At 44.9% G+C, this 27,531-nt stretch overlaps 1 protein-coding gene, 1 long non-coding RNA gene and 1 pseudogene across 11 annotated transcripts in view; 2 read left to right on the top strand and 1 right to left on the bottom strand.

Annotated features, from left to right (window-relative positions):
* LOC143659250 (uncharacterized) overlaps positions 1-17,481 on the bottom strand; it is a 34,343-nt gene extending 16,862 nt beyond the window's left edge. The window contains exons 1-2 of the long non-coding RNA XR_013163482.1: positions 17,332-17,481; positions 10,819-10,986 (exon numbers count right to left, since the gene is read on the bottom strand). This is a non-coding gene — a long non-coding RNA (uncharacterized LOC143659250). The remainder of the gene's footprint in view (positions 1-10,818; positions 10,987-17,331) is intronic.
* Positions 1-22,546, top strand: part of CATSPERG (catsper channel auxiliary subunit gamma) — a 31,710-nt gene extending 9,164 nt beyond the window's left edge. For 7 of the 10 annotated variants that reach the window (XM_077131981.1, XM_077131976.1, XM_077131983.1 and 4 more), the window contains 22 exons: positions 4,698-4,869; positions 10,414-10,551; positions 11,601-11,660; positions 11,878-11,997; positions 12,564-12,614; positions 12,719-12,848; positions 13,453-13,564; positions 14,465-14,623; positions 14,712-14,824; positions 15,654-15,867; positions 16,092-16,154; positions 16,242-16,440; positions 16,550-16,668; positions 16,838-16,918; positions 17,008-17,064; positions 19,356-19,512; positions 20,070-20,133; positions 20,209-20,304; positions 20,558-20,647; positions 21,701-21,793; positions 21,882-21,981; positions 22,075-22,546. In XM_077131981.1, coding sequence (XP_076988096.1) covers positions 4,698-4,869; positions 10,414-10,551; positions 11,601-11,660; positions 11,878-11,997; positions 12,564-12,614; positions 12,719-12,848; positions 13,453-13,564; positions 14,465-14,623; positions 14,712-14,824; positions 15,654-15,867; positions 16,092-16,154; positions 16,242-16,440; positions 16,550-16,668; positions 16,838-16,918; positions 17,008-17,064; positions 19,356-19,512; positions 20,070-20,133; positions 20,209-20,304; positions 20,558-20,647; positions 21,701-21,793; positions 21,882-21,981; positions 22,075-22,344 — 2,658 coding nt within the window. In that variant the 3' untranslated portion in view covers positions 22,345-22,546. Of the gene's footprint in view, positions 1-4,697; positions 4,870-10,413; positions 10,552-11,600; positions 11,661-11,877; positions 11,998-12,563; positions 12,646-12,718; positions 12,849-13,452; positions 13,565-14,464; positions 14,624-14,711; positions 14,825-15,653; positions 15,868-16,091; positions 16,155-16,241; positions 16,441-16,549; positions 16,669-16,837; positions 16,919-17,007; positions 17,065-19,355; positions 19,513-20,069; positions 20,134-20,208; positions 20,305-20,557; positions 20,648-21,700; positions 21,794-21,881; positions 21,982-22,074 lie in introns of all 10 variants that reach the window. The other 3 variants (XM_077131980.1, XM_077131977.1, XM_077131978.1) reach the window with 3 other exon arrangements.
* A 131-nt stretch (positions 22,547-22,677) lies between these two features.
* LOC143659248 (disks large-associated protein 5-like) lies at positions 22,678-27,097 on the top strand (annotated as a pseudogene).
* The last annotated feature ends 434 nt before the right edge of the window (positions 27,098-27,531 follow it).

Genomic DNA, 27,531 nt, shown 5'->3' with positions numbered 1-27,531 from the left:
CAAACTCCAGACACCCATTAGGGCTTCAGGCCTGGCTTGATTCAGGACTCTAGTGAGGACTCCAGCTTTAACTCCACCTCTTCAAATTAGCTCCATTCTCAAGCGGTTCCTGTCATTCTAACTCCCAGGCCAGAGTAAGGGAGCATCTGTTTTCCAAATAGCTTTTAAAAAGAAAAAAATCCTCAACTTTATTTCCATGACCTCGATTCGTCCTGCTTGGGTTAACGTTTCTGGGCTGATGTCATATGCCAGCTGGTTTAGTGCAGCTCATGTGCTCTATCCTGAGGAGGGGGGCAGCTTAGACAGGTGTCAGAGGAACAGTTGTTTCCCAGAATAAAATCAGGATAGTTTTGCCACAAGATGGGAGAGAAAATGCTGGCTGTTAATTGTGTCCAAGATAACAGTTTTGTATCTTAGAACCTCCATCAGATTGCTTTAAACCCTCCCAACAAGACAAAAGCCCCACCCTTGATTTCTCTGAACTCCATAGGTTGATGCCCTCCTGGTCTCCGCTGGTTCTGAATTCATTCTGGTGAATTTTTCACCTGGCAGATTATGTCCCAGTTCATTCTGGGCCAAGTCTATCCAGACATTTCTCAATTTTTTCAAACCTTCCTGACCTATACACATTTATGGGGAGTGTGTGAATGTGGATTTGGCTGAAGAGATTTAGAGGTTAGAGAAGGGGTTTACATCATAGGGATGGAAATAACTTCAATTTGAACCTCAGGCATCCTCGTTCTTATTCTTTAACCATGTGGTTTTCTCCCTGGCGACCCCATCCTGCAGTCTCCTCTTTCCGTCCCATCCTCCTGTGTCTCCTCATTGCCTCCTTCCAGACTGTCTCCACAAATCTCAGATCCTCCCCCTTCCCAGCTCTCCTCAGCCCTATGTGGGTTAGGATTCAGGCTTAGATGCTGTAACACCCCAAGAGAATGACTTAGATATGACTTCTCATTCTCCTAAAGCCCAAGAGAAGGAACCCAGGGCCTTCATTTTCATGCTAGACCATCCCCTAGGCCCTAGATGTTGATCTCATTTGTGTGATCAGAACTGGATCACACCCTTACACCGCATCTATATTCCAGCCAGTGGGGAGGGGAAAGAGTAGAAGTGGAGGGTGAGGCATTTTCCTTTAAGCAAGTTTCTCTTGCACCCACATTCCAGTAATGGGAAATTAGTCACTTGGCTACATTCTTCTGCAAAGGAGGTGGAGAACTCTCATTTCTACCTGGATGGCATGTGTCCTGCCAGGATGCAATTACCAAAGAATATGTGGAGACTGGATTTGGAGACTCAACTTGTCATCTGCTAAAAGCAGAAAAGGAAATTTGTTAGTTCGTGTTACCGAAAAATTCAGAACTTCAAGCCTGGCTTGACCTGGGATTTCAAACAGTGTTACCCAGACTGAGCTTCTCTCTCTCCATCTCTTGGACTTGTTTCCTCTGAGTTGGCTTTATGCTCAAAACAGCTCTGCCGTGGAACTGAAGACTGCAGAGTCTGCATCTTCTCAAGCCTTTTCCCTGTTCGGAAAGATCTTTTTTCCCATTACTCCTTAGCCCTAAAATCACAAGATTCCTTCCCCTTGGTTGCCCAACCCAACTCAGTCACTGTGGCCAGGGAACATAGTATGCTGTTGATTAAGTTGAGTCAGAACTCTCAAACTTTGCTCAAATACGTCCAACTGACTCATAACTTTTCTTTTCCACATATATGTGGGAGAAGACAGAGGTTTGTTAATCTTCTAGAATAACAAAGAAAATTTCTAAATATTTCTTCCAGAAAATCCGAATGTTAACAGAACAACACATTAAAACGGACCACTAGTCAAACTTACAGACTTTTTTAGAGGGTACAGAGTAGTTTTTCCAGGCACAGCAACAACTTCTGTGTTCTAGGTAGCTTACAAGACTGCTTTTTAGAAATAACACTTTCAAGGACACTTTAATAAGACCAAATAGGATAAGGCATTCTCCTAACTTGCTGAAATTTCTCTCAGCAGCAGAGCCTAGAGTTTTGCTCTGTGCTTTACTTTTTAGTGGAACATCCCACCTTTTAGTAGAAAATTCAATCAGATGCAAAAGTTGGTACAAATGGTAAAAGGCATCCACAGATGTCCATCACCCACCTTCAATAATTGTCAACATTTTTCATTATTATTATTATTATTTTGTCCTACCTATTTTCTTTTCTGGAATGTTCTAAATCTGTCATACCATTTGACCTGTAAATTTTCAAACTACTTAATTATCTCTAACAGGTTAGGACTTTTAAAAAATAAAACCAGAATGCCATTATAGTACCCAGCAAAATTAGCAGTAATCCCTATAAACTGATACTGGACAATATTAAAATGCCCCCCAATTACCTAAAAATGCCTTTTAAAGTTGGTTTGTTTGAATCAGGATCCACTGATTACACTTGGTTATCTTTGGTGATTCTTAAGGGTCTTTAGAATCTTTTACCCATAACTCTGCCTCCCCCTCTTTTTAAGGCAATTCATTTAAGGCCTTTTTGTCCTACAGAATTTGGCAGTTTGCTTCTTTGTGGTGTCTATTAACTTGTTTCCCTGACTCATATATTGCCTATAAACTGGTAGAGAACTTTAAAAGCTTGATTAAATTTAGATTCATTGGGTAATTGGAGCTAAAGGGATACAGACTGTGCAACAGGACTGGATACAAAAACTCAGAAATGGACAGCACAATACTGCCTAACTGTAATATAATTATGTTAAAACACTGAATGAAGCTGGATGTGAGAATGATAGAGGGAGGAGGGCTGGGGACATAAATGAAATCAGAAAGAAAGATGTTAGAGATTGAGATGGTATAATCTAGGAATGCCTAGAGTGTATAATAATAGTGAAATGTACAGTGTACAAATTTTAGAAATGTTTTTGCATGAGGAAGAACAGAGGAATGTCATTATTGCAGAGTGCTGAAAATAGATGGTAATTAATATTTTAAAATGTCACCTTATGTGTGAGACTAAAGCAAAAAATGTTTATTTGTTACAAAATTTATATTTTGACTAGTGCATTTCCTAATATAACTTATGTAGATAGTTTGATTGAACACCATAAGTACTTGGGATCTCAGGTAGGACATGAGATTTTGTTGGTTTTTCCAGAGTGATGCCCCAATGAATCCCAGAGTCATTTGATCAGTGACAGGAAAAGTATTTGCAAAGCCGCCTTCGGGGAATGGTGAGAATGGGGAGAAATTCAACTTCCCCAAGTTGAATTCTTGATATTCTCACAAGCAGTGTGGACAACCAAAGCTATGGGCTGAGCCCCCAGTCTTGGGGTTTGTTCATATGAAACTTAACCCCACAAAGAATAGGTCAAGTCTACTTAAAATTTAGGCCTAAGAGTCACCCCCAAGAGAGCCTCTTTTGTTGCTCAGATGTGGCCTCTCTCTCCAGCCAACATGACGAGCAGTCTCACCACCCTCCCTCTCTCTGCATGGGACATGACTCCCAGGGGTGTGGACCTTCCTGGCAACATGGGACAGAGATCCTGGAATGAGCTGAGACTCAGCATCAAGGGATTGAGAAAAACCCTAGAATGAGCTGAGAATTAACATCAAGGGATTGAGAGAACCTTCTCAATCAAAGGGGGAAGAGTGAAATGAGACTAAGTGTCAATGGCTGACAGATTCCAAACAGAGTCGAGAGGTTATCCTGGAGGTTGTTCTTATGCATTAAGTAGATATCATCTTGTTGTTCAAGATGTAGTGGAGAGGCTGGAGGGAACTGCCTGAAAATGTAGAGCTGTGTTCCAGTAGCCATGTTTCTTGATGATGATTGAACAATGATATAGCTTTCACAGTGTGACTCTGTGAATGTGAAAACCTTGTGTTTCATGCTCCTTTTATCTACCATATCAACAGAAGAGTAGAACATATGGAATAAAAATAAATAATAGGGGAACAAATGTTAAAATAAATTTAGTTTGAAATGCTAGTGATAAATGAAAGCAAGGGGTAAGGGGTATGGTATGTATAATCTTTTTTTTCTCTATTATCATTTTATTTCTTTTTCTGTTGTCTTTTTATTTCTTTTTCTAAATCTATGCAGATGTTCTAAGAAATGATGAATATGCAACTATGTGATGATATTAAGAATTACTGATTATATCTGTAGAATGGAATGATATCTTAATGTTTTGTTGTTAAATTTTTTTAATTAATAAAAAAATAAAAATAAAAAATTTAGCTTCAGTCTTTTAGGCAGGCAACCTTCATTGGTGGTGTTTTCCCACAGTTACTGATATTGTCTGTGTTAGAGATTAGTCAGGCAAGTCAGGTGGTATCAACCTGACAGCTAATTGTGTTCAATGTAGATTAGGATTATGAGCAGTTTGCCTCAGGCCAAACATGGGCAGTTTTGTATCCAAGTGGCTGCAACCCTGACTATGGCCAGAGGAGCTGGGACAGCTGAGCACTGTGGAGCACATTTTACACTGCCTAACTTTCAAGGGGCACACAAAACCCCAACTGGTTCAAGCCTCCTTCCCTGGACCATGTGGGGGAAATATGGCCATCAAGGTGCTGCTGCAGGGTGAGTGGGAAGGGCACCCTGGGGACAGCCACATGTGTCCATCCCAGTTATCAGAGCAATAGCCTACCTCCAAGGCTGGAATGGGGGCTGAGGCCAAGCCCATCTGCTCACCTGTGGTCTCTGCTTCTCTGCAGTTGAACATTGACAGTTGCTGGGTTGGCTCCTTCTACTGCCCCCAGGCTGACTTCTCAGCCACCATCTATGACACCATCTCCACCGAGAGTACCCTCTTCATTCGGCAGAACCAGCTCATCTACTACTACACCGGCACCTATACCACCCTCCACAAGGGTGACCATGGCAGCGGTGAGAGAGTCATTGCCAAGCCACCTGTGTGGGGTCCTTGGCATCACAGGCAAGGGGACTACAGTGGTGCCAGGGAAGATTCTTAAATGAATCCCACTGAATGCACCTGGCACTGGAATTGCTGGGGTGGAGGGGTGGGGGGGCGGCGGCTTGAGGGCTGGAGAGACTGTCCAAGGTCCTGAATCATCACAACTCATCCTGCATGAGCTGCCTTCTGCCCTTCGTATGGGGGGCTGGATGCTTCTTCCCAGACCATCCTAGAACTGACAACCAGCTGAGGAAAGCGGTAGAGTGAAGGGAGGGAGAGTGAGAGTGAAGGGAGGCAGCAGAAGGAGACAGGAAGACCCACAGAGTGTCAAAAGAGAAACACCAAGAGAGACGTGGGAGAGGCTGAGTCAGAGAAAGAGCAGAGATAGGCTGTTGGAGAGGCAAAGCCATGAAGGGAACTGATCAGAGAGGAGAAAGAGGACATTTGATTCAGCCTCATTTTTAAAATGATATTAACACCCTCCTAGTTTTTCTAGTTTTCTTTTTAAAGTAGTTTTTTTTTATCTCAATCTTTATCATCTATCTTTCTTTATGATTTCGTTTGTGCCCCCAGCCCTCCTCCCTCTATCATAAAGTAGTTTTATTGAAATATGTTCACATATCATATAATTCATCCAAAGCGTACAATCAGTGGCTGTTACTATAATCACAGAGTTGTGTATTCATAACCACAATCAATTTTAGAACATTTTAATTACTCCAAAAAGAAAAATCCTAGGCCCCATAGCTGTCACCTCTCAATCCCTTTATCTTTCCCCTGCCATTCATACTCACTAAACTAATTCTGTCTTTCTACATTTATTTGTATTTACTTTTTATATAAATGGAATCATACACTATATAGTACTTTGTGTCTGGTTCCTTTCACTTAGCATAATGTTTTTTAAAAATTACTGTTGGGCGGACCACAGTGGCTCAGCAGGCCGAGTTCTCTCCTGCCATGCCAGAGACCCGGGTTCAATTCCCAGTGCCTGCCCATGCAAGAAAAAAAAAATTGTTATTCTTTTTCTAATTAGAGTACTTGTAGGTTTACAGAAAAGTCATGGAAAAAACACAACATTCCCAAATATCCCCCTATTTTTTTTATTTTTATTGATGTAATGTACAAGCACATACATTATTTTTTCATCACATAGTTGTATATTCATCACAATAATCATTTCCCAGAACATTTACATCACTCCAGAAAAATAAAGAAAAGAAAAAAAGGAAAAACTGATATATACCATACCCCTTACGCCTTCCTCTCATTGACTGCTAGTATTTCCTTCTACCCAATTTATTTTAACATTTGTTCCTCTTACTATTTATTTATTTTTAATTCATATTTTTTACTCATCTGTCCATACCATAGATAAAAGGAGCATCAGAACAAGGTTTTCACAATCACACAGTCACTTTGCAAAAGCTATATCATTATACAATCATTTTAAAGAAACATGGCTACTGGAACACAGCTCTACAGTTTCAGGCACTTCCCTCTAGCCTCTCTAATACACCTTAAACTAAAAAGGAAGTATCTATATAATGCATAAGAATAACCTCCCAGGATAACCTTTCGACTCTATTTGAAATTTCTCAACCACTGACACTTTCTTTTGTCTCATTTCTCTCTTCCCCCTTTCAGTCGAAAAGGTTTTCTCAATCCCTTGATGCTGAGTCCCAGTTCATTCCAGGATTTCTGTCCCATGTTGCCAGGGAGGTTTACACCCCTGGGAGTCAGGTTGCACATAGAGAGAGGGAGGGCAATGAGTTTGATTGCCATGTTGGCTGAGAGATAGACCACATCTGAGCAACAAAAGAGGTTCTCTGGTACCCCCCCCCATTGTTGACACTTTGCACAAGGGTGATATCTTTGTTACAATTGATGAAAGCCTATTAAAATATTTCTGTTAACTACAGTCCATAGTTTACATTAGGCATATTTTCCTCATCTACCCTGTTATTAACACCTTGTAATAGTGTCATGCATTTGTTATAGTTCATGAAAGAACATTCTTATATTTGTACTATTAACCTTTAACAGTTAACTTCCTTGCCTACAGCAGTGTTCGTGTGTTATACTGTCCCATGTTTTGTCTTCTAACTTTCTTCTAGGAACATACATGACCCAAAACTTCCCTTTTCAACCACATTCACATACATAATTCCGTGCTGTTAATTACACTCACAATAATGTGCTATCATCACCTCTATCCATTTCCAAACTTTTACAATCCACCTAAATAGAAATTCTGCACAAATTAAGTACCTGCTCCCCATTCTCTACCTCCATTCTATCCCCTAGTAACCTATATTCTAGATTCTAACTCTGTGAGTTTGCTTGTTATATTTAGTTCACATCAGTAGAGATCATACAATATTTGTTCTTTTGTATCTGGCTTATTTCACTCAACATAATGTCCACAAGGTTCGTCCATGTTGTTGTGTGCTTCAGGACTTCATTCCTTACTGCTGAATTATGGTCCATCGCATGCATAAACCACATTTTGTTTATCCATTTATTGGTTGATGGGCACTTGACTTATTTCTATCTTTTGGGAATTGTGAATATAACACTACTATGAACATCGATGTGCAAATATCTGTTCATGTCCCTGCTTTCAGATCTTCTGGTTAAGTACCGAGTACTGGGATTAATTACCAAGTGACCTAAGGCAACTCTATACTTAGCTTTTTTTTTTTTTTTTTTTTTTTTAACATGGGCAGGCACTGGGAATCGAACCTGGGTCCTCAGGCATGGCAGGCAAGCATTCTTACCTGCTGAGCCACCATGGCCCGCCCTATACTTAGCTTTTTGAGATCCTGTCACACTGTTCCACCAGCAGTGAATTAGTGTTACTATTTCCCCACATCCTTTCCAATACTTGTAGTTTCTTGTTTGTTTAATAGTGGCCATTCTAGTATGTATGAAATGATATCTCACTGTGGTTTTGATTTGTATCTCCCTAATAGCTGGTGATGTTGAACATCTTTTCATGTGCTTTTTTTTAGCCATTTGTATTTTCTCTTCAAAAAATGTCTATTCAAGTCTTTTGCCCATTTAATTGTGTTGTCTTTTTATTGTTGAGTTATGGGACTTCTTTATATATTCAAGATATCAACCCTTATCAGATATGCAGTTTCCAAATATTTTCTTCCATTAAATTGACTGCCTGTTCACCCTTTGAAGCATTGGAGTCTTCAGTTTTGAGGACTGTTTTTTCTTTCGTTCCTTGTATTTTGGTTTTTTTTTGACATGGGAACCACCAGGGTCTCCAGCATGGCAGGAGAGGACTCTGCCACTGAGCCACTGCGGCCCACCCTGTGTTTTGGTTTTAAGGTTTAAAAAACTAGCACTTATCACTAGATCTTGAAGATGTTCCCCTACATTTTCTTCTAGGCGTTTTATGGCACTGGTTCTTATATTTAGGTTTTTAATCCATTTTGAGTTAATTTCTGTATAGTATATGAGAATAGGGGTCCTCTTTCATTCTTTTGGATATGGATATCTAGTTCTCCCAACACCATTTGTTGAAGACCTTATTCTGTCCCAGTTGAGTGAACTTGGGAACCTTGTTAAAAATCAGTTAACCATAGATCTGAGGTCCTATTTCTGAATTTGATCAATTTCGTTGATTAATATGTCTATCTTTATGCCCATACCATGTGATTTTGACCATTGTGGCTTTATAATATGCTTTAAAGTCAGAAAGTGTGAGTCTTCCCACTTCATTCTTCTTTTTTAAGATGTTTTTGGCTATTCAAGGCCCCTCACCCTTCCAAATAAATTTGATTAACTTTTCCATTTCTGCAGAGTAGGCTGTTGGAATTTTTATTGGGATTGCATTGAATCTATAAATCAATTTGGGTAGAATTGGCATCTTAATGATATTTAGTCTTTTAATCCATGAACACAGAATGTTCTTCCATTTATTCATATCTTCTTTGATTTCTTTTAGCAATGTTTTGTAGTTTTCTGATTACAAGTCCTTTACATCCTTGGTTAAGTTTGTTCCTAGATATTTGATTCTTTTTGTTGCTATTGTAAATGGAATTGATTTCCTCCTCAGTTTGCTTATTACTAGTTTATAGATCTTATATCCCATCACTTTGCTAAACTCGTTTTTAACTCCCATAGCTTTGTTGTAGATTTTTCAGGACTTTCTATATAAAGAATCATAATATCTGCAAATAGTGAACATTTACTTCTTCCTTTCCAATTCGGATGCCTTTTATTTCTTTTTCTTCCTTAACTGCTGAAGCTGGAACTTCTAGCACAGTGTTGAATAAGATGCTGACAGTGGGCATCGTTGTCTTGTTCCAGATCTTAGAAGGAAAGCTTTCACTCTTTCACCATTAAAAATGACGTTAACTGTGGGTTTTTTCCTGTATGCCCTTTATCATGTTGAGGAAGTTTCTTTCTATTCCTATCTTTTGAAGTTTTTTATCAATAAATGATGCTGGATTTTGTGAAATGCCTTTTCTGTGTCAATCGAGATAATCATGTAGTGTTTTTTTTAATTTTTTTTATTGTATAGTATAACATGTACAAAGCAAAGAAATAAAAAAGCAATAGCTTTCAAAACTCTCTTCAACAAGTGGTTACAGGACAGATCCCAGAGTTTGTCATGGGCTACCATATGAGAGATGATCATGTAGTTTTTCCCCTTTGATTTGTTACTGTGGTATTACATTAATTGATTTTCTTGTGTTGAACTACCTTTGCATACCTGGGATAAAACCCACTTGATCATGGTGTATAATTCTTTTAATGTACTGTCGGATTCAGTTTGCAAGTATTTTGGTGAGGATTTTTTGTCCCTCACCCCCACCCCTGCTCTGTAAATAAGAGGCATCAAATTATAGGGTCACGGAAAATTATACTGTAACTAACATTGCATTAGTCAGTGCATATTCCCAATAGCTTCATTTTTCTCCCTATCTTAGGGCACTTTGGCAATGGGAGGAAGCCAATTAAAAAGGGCTAAAGCCAAAGTAAGGGGGTGTTTATTGGCTTCCGTACCTGAAAAAGCCCAGGAGCATGTGGACTTCAGCACAGTTGAATCCAGGGGCTCACTGTCACATAGGCCCCCTTTTGGGGGACCTTGGCTATGCCCCCCCCATATCCCATACCTTCTGGTAACTGTGGAATTTTAAGCCCCTGGGGAGTCCCAGGAAAGGGGTCACCTCTTTGTTAGCGTCTGCAAGCTGGAACTGTCTCTGATTTGCCCAGTTTTGTCACATGCCCAACCCAGAACCGATTAGTCTGGCCAGGGAAGAGCAAGGGTGGGCTCAGCCTAATCTGAACCTCATGGACAGAGTGTGAGCAAGAAGGCTCTTTTCAGAGGCAGTTGGTGTCCCCATACCAAGGGCTTCAAGACACCACCTTGCATAGGTGCTTCAGCTCAGAGGGACGATAACAAGGTCCTCAAGACCATGGAAATGAGAGTATGGAGTGAGCCTAGGCCCCAAATCCAAGCGCCTGGGCCTGAGCCCCTGTACTGACCCTTGTAGGCAGGTGGGTTCGTGTCCTGGCCAACGAATGCATCAAGAAGCTGTGCCCTGTGGAATTCCACAGCAATGGCTCTGAGTACATGATGGCCCTTTCCACCGGCAAGCATGAAGGTTATGTCCATTTTGGAACCATCACAGGTGAGGGTGAGGGCCTCTGGCAGCCCAAAAAACCTTTCCTTGTCCTCTGATCTCTAAGAACTCTCACCTCAGGCCTACACCCCTCATCACCAGGTGACCTCAGAAGGGGTTACAGGCTAGTTTGTCCCTGTGGGTAGGGGTGGCTTTATGGTTTTGTAGGGGGAGTGCTTGTGGTTGTGTGTGTTGTTTCTTTCATGATGTGTTTGGTTTCAAAGGGGAGGAGCCCAATTCAAAAATCATTTAAGCACAAAGAATTTGTGGACTTACATAAATGAAAAGACCAGGTTCCCACTTCAGGTATGGCTGGATCCGGGGGATCACAAGGCATGTCATCAGGACTCTGTTTTTTGGCAAGGTAGTTATACCAAAGTGGTTATAGCGCAGATCTGGAGCCAGACTTCTTCAGAGCTCCCTGGCTGTGGAGTCTTTCCTCATCTACAAAATGGGACAAATGATAGTACCTACTCCATAGAGTTGATACAAAGATAATATAACTTGATATGTGTAAAGGCCTTAAAACAGTGCTAAGGACAAGGTTAATGCTGTAAAGACCCTCTTATTATTAACCCTATGTTTTGGCTTCATTTTGGCAGCTGCTCTTCGCATAGGGGTTAAAGATGGCCCCAGGAGCTCTGGCTTGCATCACCCTCCAATTTCAGTAACATTCAGGAGAATGAGAGCAGCCTCTTCCCCATGACTTCTAGCACAAGTCCCAAGGTGCACTCGGATTGACGCAGTTTGGGTCACAACCGCAGACATAAGCCAATTACTGAGACCAGAGACACCCAGAGTACACAAACCAAAGACCAAGGCTGAGATCAGCTCCCTGGAATTCCAAAGACTATGGTGTGTGTGTGTGTGTGTGTGTGTGTGTGTGTGTGTGTGTGTGTGTGTGTGTGTGTGTGTGTGTGTGTGTGTGTGTGTGTGTGTGTGTGTAGAGAGACACAAGCATTTGAACAAAGAAAATCCAGGAATTGATGCAGTGGGGAGCTGGGTGAGCCAGGACAGGCCAGGGAGGGCCTGAATCTGGACCCCGTCCTGCTTCGCAGATGGCCGTGTTTCCTTCAAGATGCTGCCTGTGAGCCAATCTGTGTGTGAAGGAATACAAGGTACCCCTCTCCCATTGGGTCTGCGATGGAAGGGTGTGGGTGATCCAGAGTGTGGGAGAGCAGGGAGGTGTGGGAGGTCACAAGAAAGGACCAGCAGTGTCTTGCAGAGGGGAGGGCAGTTACAGGGAGTGGAGGATGGGCAGTCATGGAAAGGAATGAGGCCTTGGAGAGGGGCAGGGTTTGAGAGCTGCTCTGGACCACCTCTTTCCTGTGTCAGCTACCAACTGCTCCATCATCTGGGGTGCATTCATCGAGGGCGAATACAAGCTGCTGCTGCTGGTGAAGATCGTAGTTACCCACACCAGGAAATGTTTCCAGGTGGTCGGCTATGACCTGGGTAATCCAGAAGCCAGGGGGAGGGGGCACACAAAGGGATAGATGCCCAGGGGTTTGTACTTAGCAGGCAGCAGGAGGGAAATATTGCTTATGTCACTGGGTAAGGGGTAGCAGTGGACACAGGGCAGGAGTTTGGTGGGTAGAACCCGAGAGAAGGCCAATATAGCTGGAATGTTGGGAGAAAGGGAGGAAGGGAGGGAAAGGTGAGCACGATCCAGATAGGGCAGGCCCTTGTAGCTCAAAACAAGGAGACTGGATTTTATTTTACCTGAGAATAGGGCTGCCATGTACAGTTGTCCAGGCTGTACACTGCACAAGAACCTTCCAGCCATGGGGCCAGAGGCAGTGCCTTTTCAAAATTCACATAAAGAAATTCTATAGGCTATCAGGCCCAAATAGGAACCCATTGGAGGGTTGTGGGTTTTGTTTCTGTGTTTGTGTGTGTGTATTTTTGGGGATTGAGGGGTAGAAAGCTGATGACTTGCCCCAGTTTCAGGTTTTGAAAGCAAAGGCCCAGGGCCTTGAGACTTCAGTTGTGAAATTGTCCTGTGCTTTCTCCACCCATAGTTACAGATAACCTGTCCATCCTCTACAAGCTCCCGGAATTCATCCCAGATGGTAGGAGGGAAAAGCAAAGGCGGCCCCAAAGGTGGGCAGGGGCCAGGAGGAGCAAAGGCCGCCCTACCTCACTGCTGTGTCCACTCTGCCTCTGCCATGGTCAGCTCGAGGCCTGGAGTTCCTGATGATGCTACAGACAGAGTCTTACACCAATTCCCCTATGGTGCCCAGGGGCATGTCCTACAACCCCTACAACAACATACTGTACATCTGGGGCAACTTCCTCTTACAGAGGTGGGCCCCCACCACACAGCTAGGCAGGCCAGGCACATTCTTCTGTCCCAGTCCCAGTAGTTGTGGGAGAAGATGGGGAAGGGGATGGGGGCCCTTTTTTGAAGTCACCAAACTTTCAGCAAGTTATCAGAACTGTGATGGGAAAAACACGGGTCAGGGTGGGTGGGGCTAGGATGAGGGAAGCCCTTATTTTAAAACTGTGAAAGCCGTTTCTTAAGTGAACCCTTCTGTAAGGACCTAGGCTGTATAATCAATAGTTTAGGTCAATTGGGGAAAAGTTAGGGCCATTCCCACCCAGTCACCCTCTCCTCAGGAACTCTGTGGCCCCTGAGCCCTTGCCATGGTCTGTTGACAAGCTGTCAGTTGGACCAGTGCTTCTGTTTTACAGATGGGGAGATGGAGACTCTGAGGGGGCAGAAGGTCACCCCGTGGGTGGGACAGGGCCAGGAGCTAGGATTCCAGGCTCCCTTTGCACACTCTCTTAAGCCTAGTGGAGAAATAGAGGAAACGGCTCCTATGTTGCTTTAAACCAGGAGCTGCGGACGGTAGCTATCCTCTAGGGAATTTACCTTGATGCCCCAGCTCACCATCTCTGCCTCTGCAGTTATGACTATGAAAACTTCATCTACCTGGCTGATTTCCCCAAGGAGTCATCTATCAAGTACCTGGTCAACTCATTCCGTGGGGAACTAGTTTTTGTCACAGAGACTGAGGAGGTAGGCTGCCTCACCCCTCTCCCCATTCTTTCTTTGCCACCCCCAAACCCCAGAAGGAAGGGCAGCAGAACCTCCATTTATAGCTGAGATTCTGGAACTCAGAGACAAAAAGTGTTTTTCCAAAGTCCCATAGCACAGTGAAAGACTGGGTTCAGAGCCATGATTTGATTTCTAGAGCAGGCTCTCTTTCATTCCATCATGCTGTTCATTTCTCAAAAATTGAGAAATTACCATATACTGATCCAGTGTTAGGGGCTCAGCAGTGACTGATTCAGCCCTGGGCCCTGCCCTCTCAGGGTTACAATCCAGTTGGGAACACAGACCCATCCCCAGACAATGATAATTGAGAAGGGTTGGGACTGGGGTGTGGGAGGCACACAACAGAGGGCTCAGGGCCAGGATGGGGGACACTGCCTATGGAAGTTCAAAGGAGGGGTCTAACCCAGTCTGGATGTTTGTGTGTCAGGGAGGGCTTCATGGAGGAGGCTTCATCAAGGGGGGACATTGTGGAGGCTAGAGGGGATCCCCCAGACTAAGGCTCGGGAGGGAGGTAACTTCTAGAGTCAGATATGGTGGAGTTGGAGAAGGAAAAAGCCTAGCCCCAGTAATCCCTGTCTTTAAGAGGTGTGTATGTGAGGAATGCTCAGTTGCAAGGAACAGAAACCTCAGCTCAAACACACTGAAACATTAAAGATATATATTACGGTGGGTGGCGGCTGGACCCAGATGTAGGTTAGGTTTCCAGGATTTACAAAGTTGGCATTGCTGAGAGAAGGTGTGGTCCCAGCTAGAGATGAGCTCCTAAGCCTCAAGGAATGTGACCACCGTACTGGTTGGAGGCTGAGGTGGGACCAGAGGTCCCCATGGCCCTCACACACACCCAACTGCCCCCATCCCCAGATCTGGTACCTCCTAGAAGGCAGCTACAAAATATACAGGCTGATCCCATCTGACAGCTGGGAGGTACACATCAGCCTGCAGGTGATGCGCCAGTCCTCCCTCTATACCTCCAATGAAACCATGGTCACCCTCTTCTATGAACAAGACAAACTGTACCAGGTGCCAGCCTGGGCCTGGGGGGTAGGGTAACTGGGGGTCCCTCAGGGTGGCTGATATCAGCTCACTTGGCCCGGCCTTTCCACTGCAGCTGATGTACCTTATAAGTAAGCAGAAGGGCCGGCTGGTCAAGAGGCTTATACCGGTAGAACAGCTCCTGAACTACCAGCTGGTCCACAACCACTTCCTCTTGGAGCAGCAAGGGTGAGAAAAGACTGAACAGCAGAGGCCAGAGAGACCCCAGGCTGCCTTTACAGAGCTCCCCTCCTGGTGGGCAAGATGGGGGCCATTCCCAATGCCTGTCTCAGGGGCTGTGTGGGGGGAAGCTCAAAGAAAGGGCTTGGCCCAGCTAGGGAAGAGGATGCATCCAGGAGGGCATCATGGAAGAGGAGGTGGCTGCACCATAAACTGAAGTATAAGGGAGAATTAGGTGATAAGGCAAGGGTGTTCCAGGAAGGAGGAATCACATGTGTAAAAACCCTGAGGAGGCGGAAACATGGTTGTTGAATAACAGAGAATGCAGTGCAAATGGAGTGTGGTGGTAATGGGGATGCGGGCACACAGGACGAGGTGTGGGTGGTGGTCATAGTAACTTGGACTTCATTGTGAGGGCCCCAGGGAACCATGGATGGGACTAATGGTAAGATTTTACTGTGTTTGATAATGATCCCTCTGGTTACACGCACGGATGAGTAAGAAGAGCCCAGAGGGGCACGCAGAACCAGGCCGCAGGCTCTGTGGGTGGTAGGGAGGGGTGGGGAGGGCTGGTGGAAGGGACACTAAAGGCAAGGTAGACAGGCTGGAGTAGAGGGGTGGGGCATCTAGGACAAGGTCCAGGATTCTGGCCTGGGGAGATGACAGACATTGGAAGGATGAGTCCAGAGAGACCTCTGGGCATCAGGAGCTGAAGCTCAGGAGGAAGGTCAGGGCTACAGTTCGATTTGGGGAGTCCGCAGCGTAGAGGCGGAAACAGGCCTGCGGAGTTGCACCAGGCTTGGAAAGTCAAACGCTGCCCCTTCCTACCGCCGCCCAGGGCCTACAAGACGCTCACCTTCACCAACCAATGCCCCTTCACGGTGATGCGCCTGTGGGACCTGCCCAACCCGCAGAGCTACACGCGCCAGGAGCGCTATCGGGCGCTGCCGCCGCGCGTCCTGGGGGCCTCTGGCTTCCACAACGAGAACTCGCTCGCTGTCTATCAGGGACTCGTCTACTACCTGCTCTGGCTGCACTCCAAGTACGACAAGGTGGGCCCCCTCCGGAGGCGGGGCCGAGGGGCAAGCGGTGCGGCCTGTCTCGGGTGAGACTTGAGTCCGGGCCTTGGTAGGTGGATCCGACTAGAGACTGAGGCTAGGGGCTGGGGTCTGCATTGCCTCACTTGGAATAGCGTCTGGGAACTGAAGAAAGGGTCTGGGGGGCGGTGCCTGCCCGGGACAGCCGCGCCCCTTCACGGTCTCGACGCACCCTGCAGCCTTACGCCGATCCGGTGCACGACCCTACCTGGCGCTGGTGGAAAAACAAGAAACAAGACCAGGTCCGTGGAGGGAGTTGGGGGGAGGGGCAGCCCGCGCTCCCGTCGTCCTCCCTGCGCTGACTTGGCCCCTTTCATCCCCTCCCCTAGGATTACTACTTCTACCTGGCGAGCAACTGGCAAAGCGCGGGGGGCGTGCACATTGACATGGCCAGCTACGAAAAGATCTACAACCTCAAGGCCGAGTACAAGCTGCCCGAGCGCATTTTCCTCGACAAGGGCACCAAATACAGCTTCTCGGTCTTCCTTACCGCCCGGGGGCACGTCTTGAAGACAGAGTCAGAAATCGGTCTGTGGGCGGGGCTTGAGTGGCTTCAGTGAGTCGGGAAGGGCCTGCTCCCGGGACCTGGGCGCCAGGCGAGCGCAGCGGCCTGAACCTCTTCCTCTGCTCGGAGCAGGCTCCTCCTTCCAGCTGGAGAGCCGGTTGGGCCTAGGCGTGCTGCTGGCGGATCCGGGCTGCATCGAGGTGGTGGTGAAGCAGAAAATCCTTATTAATCGCAACTCGGTGCTCTTCAGGGTGAGGTCCTGCGAGGAAAGGCTGCTGCGATGGGGGCAGCAATCCGAGCAGGGAACGCAAGCCTGCTGTTCTCCCCGTGCCCACCGTCCGTGGGTCATTTGAACCTTCCCTTTGTCCTCAGGCAGCCCAATTTACCTATCTTTCTATTCATTCCCCACCCCACCTCCAGGTTACACTCGGTGATAAAAAGTTATGCTTTGACCAGGGCATCAGTGGGCATCACCTTATGAAAACCTCCATGCTGGTTAAGGTGCGACCCAAGCCTGGAGGTGGAGAGGGTGGATGACAGAAGAGACTGGGCCCTGGGGGACCAACATCCTGGCTTGCTCTTACCCGCAGGTGGTGGGTTCGACAGGGCACTGCTTCCAGAACACACACCTGGGGCCCCGCCTGCAAGTATTGGAGCTTGGGGGATAGTGGGCCCGTGCGGGGTGGGTGAGGTGGGATCAGGTCCTGTAACACACCTGAAAGGTGATATAAAGACTGATGGGTCTGCTTACCCAATATTCACTTGGCAATCACACTAATGCATTATTTCCTACCTTCTCTTATTCATCTTTCTCATTCACACCCTACTTCTTTCATCCATTCATATTTTCCTAAAGGACCACCTTTGCAACTGTGCACCTGCACCCAAGCTGGTGTGTCTATCGTGACACTTACCTTCAGGGGTATGTAGAGCCTCTGAGAGTCAAGGCAGCTTTTTCCAATTGGCACAAAGTGGTCACAAGGACCAGCTTGGTTCTTCTTTCACAAGTGGCTCTTCTTTGCCCACAAACCTGTTCTTTTGTTCACTCCCTTGGGTCCTTGGTTCTTTACCTGCTAAAACATGTAATATCCCCTTTGCCCAGAAGCAGGAGACTGAGGCTCAGAGTAACCCAGGCAGCTAAATCAATGGGAGAGGAAGGGCCTGACTCAGGGTCTTTCTTTTCCCCAGTGCCCTGCCCCACTCACTGGCAGGTGCTCCTCCCACCTGGCTTCAAATGACCAGGAGCATTGAAACGAGGCTTGTCATAGCCCCTAGTTCCTTGGATTACCTGAGATAATCTGAGTCAAGTACATGGAGGAGTGCCTGACATCTGCAGGCAATAATTGTTTCCTGGATTCTTAGTATAATCATTATTTTACTCTTTATCATAACCCCAGAAGGTCAGAGTTAACATCTTCATCTTTGGCATTATACTTTGACCTAGCAGACTGCTGCTGAGAATCTAACCTACAACCCAAAGTTGTTGCAGCTTTACTGATACAGCAAAAGGTTGGAAGCAAGCTACATGCCCATCATTAGGGGAGTGGTTAAATAAATTATGGTACATTCATGACAGAAAACTATGCAGTCATAAAAAAAAATTTTTGAAAAAATATATATATTTGAGCAAAGACTTGAAGGAAGGAGGAGATGGTCCTTGTGGTTCTGTACAGGAAAGGCATGCCAGAGAAGGGGAACAAACGGTGGAAAAGCCTTGAGCAAGAGTATGTTTTACACACTTGTTAGACCAAAGGAACAATGAGAAGCAAGTATGGCTGGATGAGGGTGAGTAAGGAGGAACTTAGAGAGAAATGAGGTCAGAGAGGGCAAGGAGGCAGATTGCGTGGAGGTTTGTGGGCTGTGGTGAGTAAGATGAAGCCAGGGGAGAGCCATGACTCAGGTACAGAGGGTCCTTCTGGTAACATGTGGGGAACAGACCAGAGTGGGCAGGGAGACCAGCAAGGGTCAAAAGAGTTGGGGGTGTGGGTGGGTAGGTTCTAGACTGGATCTGTCTTGAGGGTTGGAGACAACAGCATGTGTTGAGGGTCTGGACGTAGGCATGAAAGAAAGAGATGAGGCCAAAACTTGGCCTGAACAGCTGGAGGGATGGAAGTGCCCCTTACTGAGATGGAGAATGGTTGGGTCCAGGACAGGTTGAATCTGAGATGCCTGTGAGACCTTCTGGTGAGGGAAGCCTTGGGCCCAGGCCTGGTGCTGGAAGCCATTAATTGATGGCCATTGAGCCTTCTTCCTAGCCCACATGAAACCCAGGCCAAAATCTTTGATGCCCATATCTCTTTGACAATTGGGGGAAACTCTCGGACCCTTCCCCCTGAAATGACCCCGAAGGGCTCTACGTTCTGAAAAATGTGGGAGTTCCTTGACCCCTGAAACCTGTCTTGGGTTGCACTTCTCTCATATCCCACACTCCAGTGGGTTATTTGAGAATGCAGGCCCAACTTCAGTCCTATAAAGTTCTGACTTTTGGAGTTGGCACTCCATCACTAACTCCATCGTAGGTAGTGGTGGTTTTCTATGTCCTGTTTTGGAGACAACCTGCCTCAGTTTCAGTTCCACCTCTACCATTTACTACCTGTATGGCTTTAGGTCATTAGTACAATGCTTGAACTCTCTGGGCCTCACTTTCCCAGTCTCTAAAATGGGGAGATTAATAGCATCTTCTGTGCAGGGCTGTTTTGAAGATTAAATGAGTTTGGAAATGTAAAGTGTTTAGACTAGCACCTAGTGCCTTGCACACAGCAGAGCTACATAAGTACAGTTACTAAAAGTAATGGTTTAATAACCTACTTCATATTTTTAATAATGATCACGTTGCCCTGCTGTGAGGGTGAGTGTCAGGGAACCCCTCCCAGCCCCTACACAGCCTGGGAGACTTGGCCACCCCCCGCAGCGCGAAGTTTTTTCTCCTTCCACTCAGGGCAACCTGGTGGTGCCAGTGTTAATTGGCTGCCCCCCGGGCAAGCGCCTGGCCTTCGACATCACCTACACGCTGGAGTACAACCGCCTGCAGAACAAACACTACTTCGACTGCGTGAACGTGGACCCGGAGATGCCCTGCTTTCTTTTCCGCGACAGTGCGCGTCTGCGACCCTCCCCTCCCCAGTTCGCTGACCTCTCACCCCTACCACTTTGCTCACCCCCAGTCTTCCCTCCCCACCCTCTCACCTCCCCAATGTCCACCCGCTGGTCCTTTCCTTCTCTTCCCCTTTCCACTTGTCTAGCCTTTCTCTCCTTCTGGTCATCTTTTCCATGGTGCACTGCCCCTTTCTGCCATCCTCCACGCTCCTCTCACCTCATTTCCCTCTCCCCACCCCTACCTCTGCATAATCTTCCCTTTTCCTGTTTCTTTCCCCCCTTTCCCAACATCCATCCCTTCTCCTTTTCCTCTCCTGCATCTCCGCCCCCACTCCTCGTCTTCCCTCCACCTCTCTAGCATCCTCCCTTTTCTCCCACCAGCCTCTCCCTCCTCCTCTCCTTTCCTTCCCATTCCTAATATACATCTTCTTTCCCACGGTCCACTACTACTTCCCTCCTTCCTGATTCATCTCTCCTTCCTCTCCATCTCGTCCTCCACTTCTCCAGCCAAGCTAATTTCTTCTCCTCCTGGTCTCAACCCTATCCGACCCTACAGAATTCTACCCCTTCTTCTTGATCCAAGATTTGGTGACCGGAGACTCCGGCAGTTTTCAGGGCAGGTAAAGGTATGGAGGCGGGGTAGGAGTGGGTGCAGAACCCCCGGGCGAGTCCATGCGCACCTCTGCTCCCCGCAGCTACGTGCTTAAGGTGGTGGGCGGTGGACCCACCCTGGATACCATCGAGGAATACAGTGAGGAGGAGATCTACCGCTTCAACAGCCCTCTGGACAAGTAATCTCTGCGGGGCCCTGCCCCAACCTGTCTGCCTTTCATTGCAAGATCCTCTGTCAACAAATCACAGACTTTTCTCTTGCTCCCCTAAGCCTCAGGCCCCGCCCACAGCTCGGGCTCCTGGGATCCTGCAGAGAAACCCCTAGCCCCGCCCACCCGATGAGGCTACGCCCCGCCCCTCGCACTGCCGGGATCCCGAGAGCCCTCCGCTGCCGCAGCCCCACCCCTACTGAAGTTTCTCGCTCTTGCGCAGTACCGACAGCCTCATCTGGACCACGAGGAACACGACCACCACCGAGGACATGGCCTTCAACATCATGTCCCACCAGAGCTTGGGCATCGAGTGAGTGTACAGTACTGCCTCAGGCCGCCTTGTCTTGCGCCTGTCCACAGTACCCCTTGACTGTCCACTCTGCCTCTGGGAGGCCTCTTGATCCCCAAACCAGGCAGACTTTGTGTTCCTTAAATGGGGTTGACCCTCTCTTGCCTCAGAGACTTTACACAAGCTGAATCCTGTCTGAAATGCTCATCTCTCTTCAGCCTTTAATTCAGGTGCCCTGCCTTCCAGGAGGGCTTTTCTGACTGGTCCAGCATGGGATAGATGTTTCCTCTTAACTCTCTCAGACCATGCTCTCCCCATCCCACCCTGATCCCTCTGCCTGGGCCTCTCCCAGCCAAGCCCAACCCCTCTGGGCTGTTACTATCTTGTATGAAGTTTGTCTCCCTAAAGGTTCAGGTCCCAAATAGACTCAAAATTTATTCAATATTTGTTGAATGAGAGAATGAATAAGTGAAAAACTTAATGGCAGGCATTTATTGACATTTAAGTGGAGGTTTTAATAAATTAATAAAACCATGTGGGGACAAGATAGTACATAGGGGCTCAATAACTACTTTTGGTTCAATGAAAGGGAAAAAATGATGCTATGAGCAAATGAAGGAAGTGAATGAATGAACAAATTAAACAACTTGCACCTACAATATTCAACCTGTGTCCACTGAATGAATGAAAAGGAAAGAATAAATGAATGAAAGATTTGACTTTGTTCCTAGTAAGTGTTCAAGCTAAATTTGTGGGATGACAAGGAATGGTGGCAGCGGGGAATAAATGAGGAGATGGTATGGGTATATAATCTATACTCTTTGGATGAATGCATGTTAACAGATGAACTGACAGCTGAAGGTATGAAACCAGGAGGAAATGAATGAGCTAAACTGCCTGTGGCATGATAGGCATTGAGTCAGCATTATTGGATGAATGAATGACGGAGAGAATGAGTAGGTATGAGATTGCATCTTTTTGGTGCTCACAGTTTGTGGGGTGGATGGAGAAGTCAGGGTTTTAGTACACACTAGGCAGGATTTATAGTGCCATCTCCTGAAATTGGGTCTTCAGGTGGCTGTGCCTACAGAACTCCCCATGCCATGACACCATTCCCCATAGCATCTTCGCCCCGGAATTCTTCTTCAAGGTGTTGGTCAGCAATAGGTGAGTCAGATAGTTGGCCCAGGTGGGTGCTGGGGCTTCTGCTGGGGTGCCTGGCTACCTCCCAACCCCAGACTTCATCCTCCACCAGAGGTGTGGACAAGAGCACATACTGCGACTACCAGCTCATTTTCCTGCTGCACATCCATGGGCTTCCACTCAGTTCCAAGAGGGCCCTCTTATTCCTCCTGGTGAGTGGCTTCCCAGGAGCTGCTCTGCTGGGTGGGCAGGGGACCGCCAGGTTTGACCCTGTCCCATGCCCACTGTGCGGTTGGTGCCTGCAGGTGTCAGCCAGTGTATTCATGGGCTTGGTGGTCCTTTACATCATCGCCTGCCTCATGTGGCCCCTCATGGTGAAGGCTTGCAACATCCTCCGCTGGAAGATCAACAACCTCGTTGCTGCAGAATCCTACTATACCTATGCCTCCTCTTCTGGAGGCTTCAGCATTCCATCCAAGGGCAGCTCTAAGGGCAGCTCCAAGGTCAGCTCTAAGATGTCAGAGAAAGACAAGGCTGAACCTGAGCAGACCTTGGGGAAGAAGTTATTGACCTGAGCCCCTTGCCTGCCCTAAACCCCAGATCCCTCATCCTTCATGCCTAGGCCTAGTCACTTCCTGGGCTCTCTCACCATGCCCACCATGGAAATGTAGACTGTCACCCATCCCAGGCTTTACCTTCTTTTTTTCTTGATTTTTTCACTTCTCATTCAAACCCAAATAAAGGCTCATTTCAGGACCAGCTCTGGGTCCTTGTAAAGGGTCATGTCCAGGTGGTTTGCACCAGCACAGCCACATAGGTCATGAAAATCCCAAAATCTTTCTATGCTAGCTGGTAAACAGCAGCTTCCCTGGGTACCTCCCAGCTCAGCCCCTCCCCTGGGTGCTTAGACCTCCCTCCAGTCTGGTGAGCCTCCCCCCCAGGATCCTAGCCATTGCTATGGCCTGCAATTTATTCTGATTGTTCAGTGCCCAGCTTGTGCCAGTTGATAAGTATTTTGGATGTCAACATCTACTTAATGCGTTAAAGGGGTCCTGGAGAGATCAGGGTTTTTGTTTTAGATGTAAGTAGCAAAAATTTCATTCAAATGGTCTACATGGAAATGGGAATTGATGGGCCTTTTTAATATAGATTTCAGGTAGAGTTTGATCCAGAGTTCTGCTTTCATTTCCCTGCTCTGCCCTCTTCTGAGTTTAGTTTCTGACCTCAAGCTGGCTCCCCTCACAGTCTAAAGCTACACAACCACATTTCACGTTGTCCAGGCCAAGAGGAAGGCTGGAGGCCAATGCTACCAGTCAGTGAGTTATGGGTCATTCTGACTGGATGAGTTTGGGTCACAAAGTCATCAGTCTACCAAACACACCCCCAGAGAGGGTTTAAGCCAATCACAGCCCAGCCTTGGAGCTGAGGGTGAAATCAATCCTACCCTAATATCTTGCTAATGTATGGGGGCTAGGGGTAGTTTAAGGAAAATGTCAGGAAGGCGAAAAGGAGTATGGACAGGCAAAAAGCAAAGTGGCTTCTACACTCTATGCCCTGTCCACCCCATAGACTCAACTCTAGCCCTTCTCCAGGAGTTGGAGATGGAGCACTGGACTTGAGATAAAGTAGAGATATTGAATAAGCGGTGGAATATATATATATCAAGGAAAAAAGCAGTAGTAGGGATTTCAAAAAATCGGGAATATTTGTGGCATTTAAAATGAAAAGTGGAATCATTCCTGCTTCGAAGGCGGCAATGGTCTTTCAGACTGAAAGGGTTCCTTTACTTTTAGTTTCATTGAGATTTCAAGCTAGAAGCTGCCTCAGGATGTCTACATCACATTTTGCCAGTCGTTACAGAAAGGATTTAAGTACTGACATGATGAGAACCAAAATTGCTCACAGGAAATCAATGTCTCAGAAGGAAAACACACATGGGGAATATGAACAAAATAGACATTTTGGTTTGAAAGACATCAATATTCTGATCTTGGAAGGTAGAATTTTTGTTGAATTAGATGAAACATTTCAGGAGCTTGTTCCAGAAAGGCCAAAGTCAAGACAAGGTTAACAAAAGCTGTTCTAGGTGATCAACGAAAACAAATGCTCCAAAAATACAAAGAAGAAAAACATCTCCAAAAATTGTGAAAGCAGAGAAAGAAAGCTAAACGAGGAGTATTTAAAGTGGGTCTTTATAGACCTGATATCCCTTCTTTTCTTTTGTCTGTTTCAAACAAGAAGGCTCTGAAAGCTAAGCCCAAAAAAGCCTGTTCCATCTTCTCTATGTATTACAAGGCCCAAGGTCAAAGATCAAAAAGATCAGACTAAGGTTGACAATAGGAGTGGTGTTCAATCCAACCTGGTCGAAGACTGACTTCTGAAAAGAAAGTCTTGGATAAAGAGAAAAAAAAACTGTACAACCTGCAGTCCCTTCATCAGAGAGAATGACTCGATCAGCTACTCAAGCCGCAAAGCAGACTATCAAAGTAGTCGCATCTACCACAACAAGACAGGCAGTCTCAAGAGTTACTAATGATAATGAATGAGAAAGAAAGGCACCAAATAAAGGAAGACCTGTCAAAAAGTTAGAACAAAACCTGATAGGGATATTTCTTTTTTAATTGAGAGTGAAGAAAATATTTTGGATTAACAAAGCAGTGCAACAAATGGAATGGATCCATATGGAGTCTTACCAAAAATGGAAAGCTTACCTAAGACACATATTGCAAAAATGAAAGGGAAGAATTCCTTTGCACCTAAAGATTTTATGTTTCAGCCACTGGATGGCCTGAATACCTATCAAGCAATACCCATGACTCCCAGAAGTGCCAATGTTTTCTTCACACCCAGTTATAGATACAGAAGTTGATAAGACTCAAGAAGCAACAAAAGAAATTTCGGCACACAATTGTAAAGCGTACTCTACCAAGACAGTACAGCAAGATTCAAATAAATTACCATGTCCTTTAGGTTCTCTCACAGCTTGGAATAAAGAATATGCCTTAACTAAAAATGAAGCTACTACTAAAAATTCAAATGGCCTTCCAATAAAAGAAGTTGTTCCATCAATTGAAATAAATAAAGACCAGATATATCAACCACAACATGATGTCCCATATTTCAGAAATATTCTCCAGTCAGAAACTGAGAAATTAATATCACACTGCCTTGGGTGGGAGAGGAAACTTGAATTGGAAATTCCAGGTGATGCTAAAGGTCTTATTCGCACCGCAGTTAGTCAAACAAGACCCCTTATGAAGGAAAGGTTCAAACAGTTTGAAGGACTGGTGAATGATTGTGAATATAAACGGGGTAAAAAGAAAACTACCTGTACAGATCTGGATGGATTTTGGGATATGGCTAGTGTTCTCGTTTGCTAGCTCCCAGAATGTGATATACTGGAAACAGAACAGCTTTTAAAAAGAGGAATTAATATTAATTGCAAGTTTATAGTTCTAAAGCTGTGAAAATGTCCAAATTAAAGCAAGGATATAGAAATGTCCAATCTAAGGCATCCAGAGAAAGATACCTTGGTTCAAGAAGGCTGATGACATTCAGGGTTTCTCTCTCAACTGGAAAGGCACATGGCAAACATGGTGACATCTGCTAGCTTTCTCTCCAGGCTTCTTCTTTAATGAAGCTCCCCCAGGGGCATATTCCTTCTCCATCTCCAAAGGTCTCTGGCTGCGTGGGCTCTCATGGTTCTTGTGGCTCTGCGAACCTCTCCAAAATGTTTCCTCTTTTAAAGGATTCCAGTAAACTAATCAAGATCCACCTGAAACGGGTGAAGTCACATCTCCCTCTAATCAAAAGTTAATACCCACAACTGGGTGTGTCATATCTCCGTGGATATAATCCAATCAAATTTCCAATCTATAGTACTGATTAGGGATTAAAAGAAATGGCTGCCTCCACAAGATGGATAAGGATCAATACATGGCTTTTCTAGGATACATAAATCCTTTCAAACCAGCACAGTTTTCAGATAGACAATGTAAACCAAAAATTTAACAATACAGGTAAATTTGAGGAAACCAGATGGCAAAACAATAATACAAGCAAAAAAGTCTTATGAAAAAAAGTTGTCTCTGGTATAATAAGTAAACCCAAAAAAGTATGATGGTGGAACAATTGCAGCTAGCTGCCTTAAAAAACACAATGAGAGACAGAAATAGCAAGAACATGCTGAGGCAGCAGCCTCTTTAATACCAAAGGAAGTTGACGACATAGTATTTGATGCTGGATTTTTCAGAATTGAAAGTCCAGTTAAATCATTCTCAGGACTTTCTCTTCTGAGCATCTTTCTCAAAGACTTAGAACTCCTAAATCTGTCAGCAAAGCTGCGTCTCAGAGCAAGGTTGAGATGGGCCTTCTAAACTATGTGTCACCAAAAAATCCTGAATCTCAGACTACCAAAAGTGAACACCCTGTTGATAAGAAGATTTTGTTTTCAAATTATTTCTGAAAACAGGAATAGTACAGTAGAAGATGCCCAGTGCCCTGATGCCCAGTGTATTGTATTTCAAGATTTAATTGAAGTAAACCATGAAGCAAATAAGATAAATTTTGAGATAGATTATTTACCCAGTGAAAGAATGAATCTGCAGCTACTTGTTGGTGAAATGACATGAAATAATACTAAACAAACAAACAAACAAAACTTTCAGATGTTGTGGTGGAAATGGAACAGAATTCAATTATAGCATAGGTTGTTTTAAAGAGTAGCCCTGAAAAAATTATACCATTACAAAATAACATTATCATGGGAAGAAGAAATTAAAATTTCTTTGTCAGTCAGTACTAAGAGATGATATTTAGAAGTCTCACTTCTAAATGCCAGCTTCTTGATTCAACAGACCTAAACTGCAGTAATCCATTTACTCATGTGGAAAAGCGACATCAAGAACACATAACTTGATTGCCTTTTCACCTCTCAGACCCTTCAGAGGAGAACAACCAGAAGAATTTTAAAAATAAAGGGAAATACAAAAATGTTTCTCTTCTAATGTCATGATAAATTCTTAAGATATTTGAAAATTTGAAGAATTTGTATTACTGTTAACTTCTCTTCAATCCATTCATATATTGTCATGTCACGTTTTAATATTCAGGGTTCTTCAAAGTTTGTTTTAGATACACTGTTTCTCAAGGGAAGTTGGCATATTTTTACATTAACCATGCAGAGTAAAAAATTTACTTATCTTGCCACTCATGTATAAGCTGAAAGCTAAATACACTATCTTCAGTTTATTCAAAATATTATACACTTCGACAAAATATTTGCAAATACTTTGCTCTTAGTTTGAACTCTTAAATTCTTTGATTTTGAACAGCTTTACGTATTGCATTTTCCAGGATGTACTGTTTTCTCTAGATGAGCTTTTGCATTCTGAAGTTTGTTTACAGTACTGCAGTTTCAAATAATTAGAGGTGACCATTATTTCCTTGCCTTTTTCATTCTCCTCTTGAAAGACTTTGAAGGAAATGCCTTTTTCTCTTTAAAAAAATTTTATCAATCACTTAAAAAAAATCAAAAGTGGATGATTTTTATAAATAGTCTGCGTATATGTATGAGGTGAAAAATGTGGAAGGATGGTTACCTCTGTTGGGTTGAGATGGAAGGAGACGAGTGGAGGTTTTCCTTCTTTTAAAAAATACTTTTTTTTTCATTAACCTGTAAATACTTCCTAGTTTTGTAATTCTGAAAAAGCAATATAATATTCAAATCAAAAGCGAGAAAAAGAGACTAGAGAAAAACGGAG

The sequence above is a fragment of the Tamandua tetradactyla genome, chromosome 16, assembly GCF_023851605.1.
Source record: "Tamandua tetradactyla isolate mTamTet1 chromosome 16, mTamTet1.pri, whole genome shotgun sequence".
Lineage (NCBI taxonomy): Eukaryota > Metazoa > Chordata > Mammalia > Pilosa > Myrmecophagidae > Tamandua > Tamandua tetradactyla.
This window is presented reverse-complemented; position numbering and strand designations above follow the sequence as displayed.